General features: G+C 36.7%; 1 protein-coding gene across 2 annotated transcripts in view; it reads left to right on the top strand.

Annotated features, from left to right (window-relative positions):
* The window catches only part of NFATC3 (nuclear factor of activated T cells 3), a 77477-nt gene that overhangs the window by 14444 nt on the left and 50209 nt on the right, over window positions 1-12824 (top strand). For both annotated transcript variants that reach the window (XM_082489662.1, XM_082489663.1), the window contains exon 2: window positions 2583-3714. In XM_082489662.1, the coding sequence (XP_082345788.1) occupies window positions 2583-3714 (1132 nt within the window). The remainder of the gene's footprint in view (window positions 1-2582; window positions 3715-12824) is intronic.

Genomic DNA, 12824 nt, shown 5'->3' on the forward strand with positions numbered 1-12824 from the left:
GGAGAAACTGTCTTAAATATTTTAAGATTTCTTGATTATTGTTGGGCTGCTACTGTTTCTAAAGCCATTAAGGACAGTAACTGGTTATGCATAGGACTTGGAGACTTCCAACTGTTGCTTTCCTGTAACATTTATTTCAAAATTTCTGTATCCGTAACTTTTATTTCTAAGTTTTGAGTAGCTGGATAATTGCTTTTACTAGTATTGCATTTTTCCTCCCTTGACCTATGCTTTTAATACTAATAATGTGTTAGGAAACAAGGACATCTGTGACCTTGTACATGAATATAGATTAGATGTGGAAAACCTGTAATTAACTACTGTCTGCATTTCATGTTTTGTGATGGGAAACTGCAAAAAGAAAGACTTCCAATTAAAGTTTTAAAAAATGTTTGTTATCCTAGTGAAAGAATGGGGAAATGCAGTTTTGAGTGTGCCACGTCATGACTTGTGTTATTTGTATGGTATACAACATAGTCCTTCCTGAGTATCCTGAACCTTTTAGTGTATGCACATTTAGAAATTAACCTATAACAATTTTTTGTGCTCTTAGCACATATAATAGTAGTTAATGATATAATTATATAATATGGATAGTTGTTATATGTGTAATATATATGAAATGTTACTGTGTAATACATATGAAATCACACAGTGCTGATAAAACTACTTAGTAGTAGTCTTACTAGTGCTAGTCAATTTAGTGCCTCTTTTTATTAACTAGATAGGTTACTAATAGAGCTGCTCCCTGCTCATGAACCTTCAGCCGTTTGGTTTTTTGTTTTGTTTTTGTTTTTTTTTTTAAAGTTTGAGGAATATAGTCCGTTCCTTGGTAACAGGATGCTTTCTATTTGAAGATGCTTCCTTGTTATCTCTGAGGAGATGCTGGTTTGGTTTGTTTTGGTTTCAGTTAATTTTAAGCTGATTGCTATTAGTGAAACTGATAATAGAATGACTTCATTAACATACTGAATTTCTTCATCATGGTAAGGCCTAAAATACATGGCTTCCTGTCTGGATATTTTATCTGATTGTGAGAGAGACTAGACTTATTTTAAAACAAGTATTAATAGTCTACTGATACTCAGGATAAAAAACATTTTTTAAAAAAAAAAAGAGCCAATACCCAGAGATGCAATAAACGTCATCCAGTCCAGATTTATGGAAAATAATGAAATAATTGTGACAATGAGACATCATGTTCATACATTTGACACAGGGCCACTTAAGTTTGCTGAAACATTTATGCTTCTGTATAATATTCCCCTACTACTGAAAAAATACATTAAAAAAAAAAAAAAAAAACCTGCACACAAAGCACTAGAAACTGTATAATTTTAATGATGATGTTAAATGTTAGTGATGGGTCAAAAGCTCTCAAAGTGGTTCAGCACTAAAATAAGTTACTCGGGCTGTAGAGACAATATTTTTACAGTTCTTGAGACTACTTTTGGTGTCTAGTGGGGATGGTCCAAGTACATTTAATTTCATCTGCTGGGAAATGTTAGACTAGTGAACTACCTGAGGTCTACTGCATACTTACTTGCTGTAATTATTAGAGGGAAGGCTCTATTTTACAAGGGGAAAGAAACAAGAATGGAAGCATAGTGGTTACAAAATAAGAAAAAAGCTGGTTTTTCTACTCTTGTTTCAGACAAATGTCTTGTACTGTCAATTAATTCAATATTGAAAAGTGGGGCAAAACAATCTGCTTCAGTTCTGTGAGACAAAGTTGCTGTTTTTGTTCACTGGACTTGCACTCTCTCTCGATTGCTTGTTTTTCTTTGGAATATTTCCTGTGTTTTGGATAAGTTAGTGAGATCTGAGAATATTTTGTTTTGTCTTTTTTTATGTTGAACAACTTGTGCTCAAACTTCATGAGACTGCACTTGAAAAATGCTATTCTGTGGGACAGGGACTTGAAAGTTTTCTGAGCAACCAAAAAGAGATCTTTGGTGTAAGATTCTTTGTAATATCTTTAATAATATTCTTTATTAGGCCTCTTTGGATTGAATGTTTTTAGTTGTTTATGATCTTCATTGAAGTTTGAGTCACTGTACGATGGTTTCTAGTGTTAAAGGAGATAAATATTATGTATGCAGTATTCCAGTGCTTGTATGTATTGACTAGTGGGCTTGCATAGAGTATCATAGTCCTATTCATGCCAAAAAGATTAATTTTAATGGATTATGATTAAAAATGTTTAATTATGAGTGGAATGTAGTTATGGAAGATAAAGTTTGAGTTGAGTGTTCTAGCTTAGCTCCTTTCTAGATTTTAAACCCATTTTCTATGCGTATTATATTTTCAAGTGCTGAAGATGTGTATAAACTGTGGAATCCGCTTGAAAACAAGATTTATAACAGAAAACTATGCTGTAGTCATATTTAACTGTAAATATGGCTGGGGAAAAGTTAAAACTAAGAATTAGCTTTATTTTGTGTGGCTAGTGTAATGGGGAATGTCTAGCATGTTGAAAACAAGCCATACCTGGGTAACAAAGGATATTGTTTATGGCACTTTTCAAGTATTGCATTCTGACTGTGTTCCTTTTTTTTTTTTTTTTCTAATTTTGTTTTTAGATCTTGAATCAGATGACTGTGCGTCCATATACATCTTTAATGTAGACCAACCATCATCCTCTGTAAATCAGCCAATTTGTATTCCTCGCCATGGATTGCAGTCTCACTCCTCTCCTCTGTCACCGCCTACAAGACTTCAGAGTCATAAGAACTATGAAGGAACTTGTGAGGTACCGGAATCCAAATATAGTCCACTAGGTGGACCCAAACCCTTTGAGTGCCCTAGTATTCAAATTACGTCTATTTCACCTAACTGTCATCAAGGGATTGAAGCCAATGAAGATGAATTGCACACAAATGGCACAGAAAATGAGTACATGGAAAGGCCTTCACGGGACCATCTCTATCTTCCTCTTGAGCCATCATATAGGGAATCATCCCTTAGTCCAAGCCCTGCCAGCAGCATTTCGTCCAGAAGTTGGTTTTCAGATGCTTCCTCTTGTGAATCCATTTCCCATGTTTATGATGATGTAGACTCAGAGCTAAATGAAGCAGCTGCTCGATTTACCCTTGGCTCTCCTTTGGCATCTCCTGGTGGTTCTCCGAGAGGTCCCAGTGATGAGTCTTGGCAGCAGCCTTACGGATTTGGCCATGCCTTGTCACCTAGACAGTCTCCCTGTCATTCTCCTAGAACTAGTATTACAGATGAAAATTGGCTAAGCCCTAGACCAACATCAAGGCCCTCATCAAGACCTACATCCCCCTGTGGGAAACGGCGACACTCCAGTGCTGAAATTTGCTATGCTGGTTCTCTCTCTCCTCACCATTCTCCAACTCCATCACCTGGCCATTCTCCCAGAGGAAGCATAACAGAAGACACATGGCTAAACACTTCCATCCATAATGTACAAGGCCTTAATTCTGGCCTTTCACCATTTCAGTGTTGTACAGAGACTGATATTCCTCTAAAAACAAGAAAGACCTCAGAGGATCAGACTGCCACTTTATCTGGAAAAATAGATATCTGTCCTGAAGAACAGGGTAACGTATCTTCATCCCTTGAAACTGCAGTAGATGAGTGCTCGGGATCTCAGCACACCTTGAAAAAAGATTTGCCTGGAGACCAATTTCTTTCTGTTCCTTCGCACTTTACTTGGAACAAACCAAAGCCTGGTCATACTCCTATATTTCGGTAAGTGATTAGAAAGTCCTTCCCTCCCATTTTTCCTTTCCTGTGCGTCTTAAATAGACATATAAATGTACTTATATTTCAGTGATGCGTTAAGACTTCTGAAAGAAAACTTCTTGTAGGTAGGTAGATGATATAATTAGGAAAAAACAAGTTGAGACACCAAATGCTCATCTTTTTCTTCTTTTAAAAATACAATAGATGCATTGTAACATAGGATTAGCTTTATCTAAATAAAGTTTGTTTGCATACATGCGCAGAATCCACCCAAATCAAATGTCTGCAGATTTTGTGCATGCTTTGCGGTTTCATCTAATCTGAGCAGTTAGCATTTGAATATAGCTAAAGAAACCTGATTTACATGGTTTTATAAAACTGTGAGATTGGAACAGAGGTGGGGAGTTTATTTGCTTTTGGTTTTACTTGCTTCTTTGGGCTGATAGAATTCTAGAAATAGAATAGAGAAAAAAAAATTGCATGCCATACTGAAAATCGTCCAGAAAGAATTGATTTCTGGGCTGTAGTTCCAAGGGTATTTCCACCATTGTAGTGCTGAGTTAACTAGCTCTTTTCCTTTTGTAGTCCTTTGTGCTAGCAGGATGATTTGTGGAGGTTCAGAAGAGGGAACTAGTTCAGCTGGGGGAAAAGTTCATACTCCTTCCCATTCTGTTACTCTTTAGATGGAGCAGTTCTGTGATCTTTCCAACCATATAGCTTCTGGAATCATTTTGCCAGTATGTTGCAGTGGGTGGAGTAGACATGAGAACTCCTTAAGCAGCATTGCTGCTGGATGGACTGATACTGTGATTACTCAGCTCAAGTCACCCATTTGATTCCTGACCTTTTTTCGTGCTCTACTAGGTTTTAAAAACAAGGGGGTAGGGAGGTACTGGGAGGAGGAAGCTTTTGTAAAAAAGGTACATTAGATTATCTGTAAAGAACAATTATCCATATAAAAGCCATATTATGGGTTTAAATGTCAGTGCTTCCATGCTAGTCTGTATTGATTTGAAAGTAATTTTGATTAAAATAGTACCATCCTGTCCACAGGCAATGCTTAAGATTTGATCTTCAAGGATGTAGTGGATAAAGCAATTCATCTTTATTGGGGGGGAAGATAGGGTAGGATTCTCCAGGTATATGTTTTTTTTTTTGAAAAAGGCAAAGCTTAAATCCTACAAGTTAATGACAAAATAGAGTGTTCTTCTTATTGCAAAGTCATCTTTGCAAAGCACTTGTTTTCACACTCTGTATTTTTAATTTTAGAAAGAATGACTTAGAAAATATTCATGGTTTTAATATTTTCGGAGATGCCCTATAGGAGGAGCTTTTTTCCTGTCTCTGAGTTTTAAATTCTTAGCAGAAAACTAGAATTAGCTATTGCCTAGTAAGCCAGGCTTACTGAAGAGGTCCTCTCTCAAAACCACAGTGTGTTGAAAAGTGGATGCCGGCTTTCATGGCCAGTTTTTTTGTAATCCTCCTTTCCAGTGGCTCTTTCCAAATTAAGGTACAATTCTTGTATCACTTTAATGTCTTGATGTGTTATTTTCTGATGACCTGTCAGATGAACAAGTCTGTTGAAAAAATGTTTTAGAATACCTATTCTCATTCTCTGTTGGGTACATGAATGTTCTCAGGGGTGTCCATCTTGTGGAACATGGAAACATTCAGTCATCTTTTTAAAGATTGCTGTAGCTGACTCTTCCGATGCATGTTTTGGGCAGAGAACTTATGGACAAAATTCAGCTGTAAATTTTACTATTAAGTACTTAAGGAACTTAGGAACACAAACGGGTGCAATATAAACAAATGCTTTCAGGGTACATTCAAACATCTTTAAAACAAATGGAAGATAAGTGAATCTTAGCTTTAAGAGCTTCCTGAAGCGTAAATTCTAATGGGTACTATCAAATAGACTTCAGTCTTAATCTGAGTTCTAACAATGAACTTTTTGGTTTTACTGCTGAACATATTCCTATGTGTTGATATGTCAATGTCACATAGAAGGCTCATTTTTATTAATACAAAACTGTTAGTTTTAAAACTGAGTTTTGTATAAATTCTTCAGTTGTCAACTATCTTAGATTGTTAATATTTAAATAATGCTTATTCAGCCATTTTGTCATTTTTGCATAATTGTATAACCAGATTAATTTTTCCTTTTCTCAGAACTGTATTGATTTTAGTGAGTAGAAGGGATTTTTTTCTTTTTTTTTTTTTTTTTTCTTTAAAGTTCTTCCACGTAACTGCTTATGAATGTGAAGTTTAACAGTAGAGATGCAAAGCTGCTAGCTGGAAAACTCTATTTTACCAGATCTGAAACTACTGTGTTGACAGATACGTTAACGGTCTTGAAGTTGTTTTTTTGTTTTGGTTTGTTTTTTTTTTTCTTAATTCTGTTCCAGTCTGCACCTCTGTTCAGTCCGTTACTGTAATCTTTTCATTCTAACTAAAACAATGATAACTATTTTCCTTAATTGTGTATTTTGGAATTGTATTATATTTATGTAGGACACTGCAGTCCTAACTTGGCATTTTTGTTAGCTTGCAAGCTAAGTTCGTAAAAGGTGAGCACTACTGAACGGTAAAAGCACATGGATGTATAAGCATGTGGCAAGATGGGGTGTGGATCTATGGTTACAAAATAGTTACAAAAATAGATATTCAGTTAAACCTGCTTCCTCATATAGGGAGAACTGAGCAGAACTAAATAAAAGTCAATTTTGCTGTTTTCATTAAGAAATAAGAATATTTTTTTTAAATGTCAGAATTTGTTCAGAAGCTGGCACTGAAGAACTTCTCTAAATATAAAATGAGCAAACAGGCTGAAGACAATAAAGACTACACCTATTAAATGTGAACTAAATAAAAGTACTAAGCTATATACATTTGGTGCCAAAAATGTAGTCACAACTATTGAATTAGTGGAAATGGCTGCATTGGCAGCTGTATCCTCAGTGAAATGTTGAATTACTTAGCAGCTGTAGCCTGTTCCACAGGTGCTATGAGAGTATGCATCTTCAGTATGTTAAAACATCTCATTTTGTCATATTTTATAATCTTGATGCTTATAAACTAGGGGTGCTAAGTTGACTCATATTTTATGAATAAAAATGAAATGCAAGAAGATCCACTGTTTCTTAAATAGTTTATGATAGTGACCAAAAGCGAGCACCTCCCTTGTCATAAAGAGTTAGATATAAATTGTAATTTATATCTTTAGGACATATTATATATAGTGATATATTAATTGCAATTTAACTGCAGATGGCAGCTAGGAACACGTCCCCAGAAGGGGGGGGGAAAGGGGAAAAAAACCCAACCTCATGGGTTGAGATAAAGGCAGTTTAATAGAACAGTAACAGAAAAGGAAAATAACAACAACAACAACACTAATAATAACGACACGAGTCACTCTCACCACCCAGTGCATCAGTACCTTCCCAAGCAGTGATCGCAAGTACCCGCCCCCTAGCTAATCCCATTTATATACCCAGCATGTTGCATATCGTGCTGAATATTCAATCAGCCATTCCATTGTTCTGTCTAGGCTCCTTCTCAGCTTCTATTCTTCTCAACTGAAAAAAGTCCTTGAAAAATATAAACATCACCTGGCAACAATTAAAACAATATGCATTATTGACATTCCTTTCGTACCAAATCTGAAACACAGCAGTCGCTAGAAAGAACATTAACTCTGTCTGAGCTGAAAGCAGGACACTATTACAATTAATATGCTTTTTTTTAATGTCTTGATTGTATCATTAAGTACAAAGTAGTGCATGGAGTGAACTGGAGTATAGATTCCAGGAAATGAAGTGACTCTGACCAGTGTGCGCGCTCAGCTGCAATAAACTGACACCTGGTAGAAGTGGTGATAATTAGCCTCACGTGTGACACGGTGTGAAATGTGCAGATAGCACCTTCCTCTCTGAATGCTATCTAAAGTTTTGTAAATCTGTAATCTAGTTTAGTATGTCCTGGCCATGTTTTCCTTCTTTCTTCTATGTTCAGTAAGTGTGCAGTGCTTAACAAAATTTTAAAATGTGTAACATGCTTTTGAGCATTTTAGTCATGTTTCAGATGCCATCTAAACGATTTTCTTAGATGACACCATGTTATTTGGTCGCAGAAACCCATAATCTGCCAGTGTGTAGCATGTGAAAAATGTATGTGTATTATGTGCAGTCACATTTCTGGTTCCTTGTCAAAGAGGACCCTAGACAAGTGACAAACAATGGACGGAACCAGTGCAACAATTCCTTTCAAAGAGGTAAAAAGGAACTAGGTAGTGTCTTCCGTATCTAGGAATAGTGAAGGTATCTGTCGATGATGTCATTAACCAAGTACCTTGGCAGATGAGCGCTCTTTTGATGGTAGGTTAAATTGGTCATTTTACAGAATATTAATCAATGAAGTCGTTTGATAATTTTATTTATTACACTGTTATTTACGGTGCCTCTTTCTTCCACTTCCTAGCCTCTCCCTGATGATGATGGATAAGAAATCGCTTTATCTATGTGCCTCATGTTTCCCTCCCCTCTACTTGTAAAATCCCTTTCTTTTGGGGATCTTAATGTAGTGATAGTAGAACTGACCTCCCCATTTGCTTATTACCTTAACATTTCATGAAGATGCTGTTTTTAAGACTTCTATCAGTAGATGTGCAAGAAGAGCTTGAGTTTTACTCACAGAAAGAGATTTAATGAAAAAAACCTTAAGCTTTTTAAAAGACCTGTTTCTAGGCTTTTGCATAAAGTTATTTCAGATTCTTTTATTAATCGCATTATCTTTTTCTTTCACTCCTTTCCCAAATACCTTATCGGCTGTTGGAAGGGAAACATAGATGTTTCAAATTCACTACCTTATGTAGTTGGTCTGTGTCAGTATAGGTTGTAAATGGTCTAGAAGAATACCAGAAAAGTATTTTTTCCTAGCGTATTCATATTCAAATATCTAAATTTGATCAACTTGCTCACGCTACGGCACCATCTGAAAGGGGTTAGTATACTTATGTGAATTATCTTAAGTGTGTCCTTAAGCCTTTGAAATTTTGTGAAATTTCTATTTAGTAGATATTTAGTAAGTATTTATGAAAGCATGTAATAGTGGGAAGCTTTTTCAAGACTGATCCCTTTTATTAAAATTTCCTTGTTTAGATTCCAGTCAGCCTCCTTGAGTACAAAGCTGCTGTATTAGAAAGATAAGTAGCGCATAGTATTTTGAAGTGATATGTATACTTCTTTTACAGAAGTTAATGGTCTTGGCTACCTTGTATTATAGCTCTTCTCTGTCTGATCCATCTCCCCTGGAACAGGTTCACAGTTGTAGGATTCCCAGAAAGTGCAAAAAACCCCCAAGTATTGGGAAGTCTGGTTTATAATACATTTTTTAAACTTGATTGAGGTGACTAAAGAGAGTATAGGGATGACCCAGAAACCTCTACTGAGCAATTACTGTAATATAATACTTTTTGGTGAGGACTTATCACTAAAAGTACAATTCATAAGAGATCAGCGACATTTATGGTGTTGACAATCATGGTTACAGTGTTCTGGAGTTAACAAACTTTGCAGACATGGCCAGCACTCATGTTGGTAGCATTGGGGCATTTTGTTAGAAGACTGGTCAATGATGATGCAATTGAAAATGGTGGGGATTCTGTTGTTTCTGCTTTTAGGTTTGTTGTTTTGTTTTCTTTTGCTTTAAACTTTTACATGAATGGTTGGTGGAACAGTACATCTTGAGAATCTAGTTTGTGTCTCAAGCAAGTAGGTACTTAGTAGGGTAGTAAAGTTAAGGAGTCATTCATTATTTCTTTGACCCCTGAAATATTTGATGGGAAGAAGTGGTGCTTTTGTGTCTGGTAGATAACCAGACAATATTCATTAATGGGCAAAAATCTTGAGATACAACCTAGTTTCTTTTATTATGTCTTCTCTCATGGAATTCTTAGACTTACACATCGATTTAAAACCTGTTATATAAACTACTGTCTTCAGACTGCTGTGTCACAAATTTAATCTAGAGCACTGAGAAGTGACAGGGCATCGAGTAGTTCCTTTGTTCCAGTGGTGATGAACAAACAGGCTTTGATAGATGTATTTACAGTTCAGGAATCTTTTTAGTGATGGATGCTTAGTGGCAACTTGAGAGTATTTTACCTGCAATTATCTGGCAGTTACCACTGGAAACTGGGATTGCTGACAATGTTGCTTACTCTCTCAGAAAAAAAATAGTTTAAATAAAGTGGTAGATGGCCGAATACTTGGAAAAGTTGCTTCTCTTGTCTGAGCGATTCTCTTGGAAGTCTGGGGAGTAGACAGGAACAAAATTATGTTTGATTTTTAACATAACTATTGGGACTTTGGTCTTAATTTTAAGCGTAAATCTTTCCATGTGAGTGGACTATAGGAAAACATAGTTTGTTAAGTGGTTTTCATCTTTTTTTGATAAATAGAAATAACACCAGCTATGCTATATTAGCAAAACTTTAAAGTGAAAATATTTGCAAATTGCTGACTTTGAAGATAAGGACCCACTTAAGTGAGACAAGCGACAGAACTTTGAACCTCTTAGATTTGTAATAAGCTAGGCTATTGCTGTAATGCTTGCACACCACTAATGAACCCAGAGAAATTTGGGTAGTGTTTGATATGGGACCTTTGTGCTGTACATGTGAATCAGCTCTCTACTTTGTTCTGAAATTAGATAGAGTATAGATTTTACTTGGCAGTGTACTGTATCAGTACTCTGAAAGCATAGTTACTGTCTGCTAGTAGTAGAACAGTGATATTTTGAATGTAAACAGTATTTTAAAAGTCTATTGATAAGCCACTGTGGCAACTGGAATGGCCCTGAAATTACTCCACTGGGGAGAATGTTGCTTTGTTAGCTAGTGAAGAGCAACCACAGCAGTATTTTTTTGGCTCTAGAAGCATTCTGAAAAGGACTGTAGTGTTGGATTGTAGTTACAATTTGAGATTCTCGGCAGTTTAGCTGTGTTGCAACATTGACTTGTCATAGGATACGCTGTTGGTTAATCTCTGAAAACTTGGGAATGAGGAAAAGATGTGGAATATCCATTGTATGTTCAGTGAGCTTTTTCCCACAGTGACAAATTTGATGTGTTGGGAGGAGCTGTAAGTGGAAAATGTTATTTTTGCTGCAACTAAGAAATAGTAAAAGAATCACTCTAGAAGATCTGTGAATCTCAACCAATGAAGGAAATAAGAACTTTCAAAAGTATCTTGAGATCCTTTCAAATACTTAAAGGGAGGATGCCAGAGGGATGAGAGGAGTCTTTTTTCAGTGGTGCCCATTGATAGGACGAGGGGTAACGGGCACAAGCTTGAACATAGGAAGTTCCATCTTAACATGAGGAGGAACTTCTTCACTTTGAGGGTAGTGGAGCACTGGAACAGGCTGCCCAGAGACGTTGTGGAGTCTCCCACTCTGGAGACGTTCAAAACCCGCCTGGACGCTGTCCTGTGCAACCTGTTGTAGGTGACCCTACTCTGGCAGGGGGGTTGGACTAGGTGATCTCCAGAGGTCCCTTCCAACCCTGACTATTCTGTGATTCTGTGATCCTAGTTGATATCTTCAAAAGGTTATTGCTAGAGTTAGTGACTATGAAGAAGCAGGAACATGTTCATACAGAGTGGCTAAAATGAGTTCTTATATCAGTTTCACCTGTGTTCAAAAACTTTCTAAGCAAGGAATCCAGGAGAGCATGTGACTAAACTGAGCTAATTGCAGATGTGCTTCAGCTGAGGTACCAGCATTAGCTGTTTGTCTGCACAGAGCCCCAGCTATTTGTCCTGTGACTTATGCAGGAAGACTGCTACAAATGGAAGGTAACTGTTTTAAGTTTTTAACTGGATTATTTTTAGTGGCTGTCATAGGCTTTGTTCTTCCTTCTGTCCCATGTGTACTGCTGTGGGGGCCACAGTCAAATGCAAAGAAGCAATCTTGTTTCTGGAGTTTGTTTCTTCCTGTGCGAAAGGCATAGTCAGCCCATGAGCTGAATACTGAAGTCCATATGGGCGGATTTGGCTGTCCTTATGCTGAACACTAGATGTTTCCTCGTCAGTTTGTGCAGCCTGAATCAGGTCTGGTTTAGAGACAATGGTTGCAGAGGAAGAAGGTATCTGTTAAATTCACTGAAGTGATAATTTTAAAATCAATAGCTTCTGCTCAGGATGCTACTCAGGGGTTCCTTCTTTACTTCTGAGTTTCCTTTAATAGCTGCTGTTCTCTGAAGCCTTTAATCTTGATGCAATAGGAGTATGAGCTTTTGGAGGCTTGCATTAATCAGATTATAAAACTCTTGGTATTACTCGAAGAAGGTTTACTTATTGGTACTGTTTCAACAATATGCTCAGATTTGATTTAATGAAAAGTTTTCAAATGACTGTCACTCACTATTTCTGTCTCCTGACGTGATTTGGTGCTTTACTAGTAGGTTACTGCATTGTTAATAAGGCTTTTACTCATTTAAAGAAAACAAAAAAAAATTAGAGAAACTTCTGTAAAAGACTTAAGTCAGAAGCTATTGTAACAGTAACTTGGCAATGGAATGGGTAGAATTTTGCAATGAAACATGGAAGTGTCTGCAAATGTGTTCCTTCCCCACCAAGTCTGAACAGTGGGGGCTTTTAAATAACAAAGGTTGTTATTTCCTTTAATATTTTGATCTAAAGTGACTTGGAAAAAAAAAAAACAACAGTCAGCAGTTGATCTGGATTCTGGGTTCTGAATGTGAAGTTAGATGGCTTTATCGATAATGCAAATGCTATTGTGCTGTGTGTAAGCTGGGGGAGACAGGAATCTTTTTGTAACACCAAATTTTTGCTCCTTTCTGAAGCAGCCGAGCTTCTCATTCTTCAACATGTTCCATGTATTTCAAGAGTAATACAGCACTACATTTTGAATTTATGTAAGTTCAATGCACGTTTTACAGCTGATAAAATAACTGTGCTGACTTAAAAGTCTAGCAGTTGTACTGCTGATCCTCACCTAATAGTGTAGACTGAGCATTATTTTCTTGAGAAAAGATCAATGGGCTGATGCCAATGGTATGAGGCTCAACAAGGCCAAGTACCAGGTCCTGC

The sequence above is a fragment of the Vanellus vanellus genome (assembly GCF_965231255.1).
Source record: "Vanellus vanellus genome assembly, chromosome: 12".
NCBI classification, from domain to species: Eukaryota; Metazoa; Chordata; class Aves; order Charadriiformes; family Charadriidae; genus Vanellus; species Vanellus vanellus.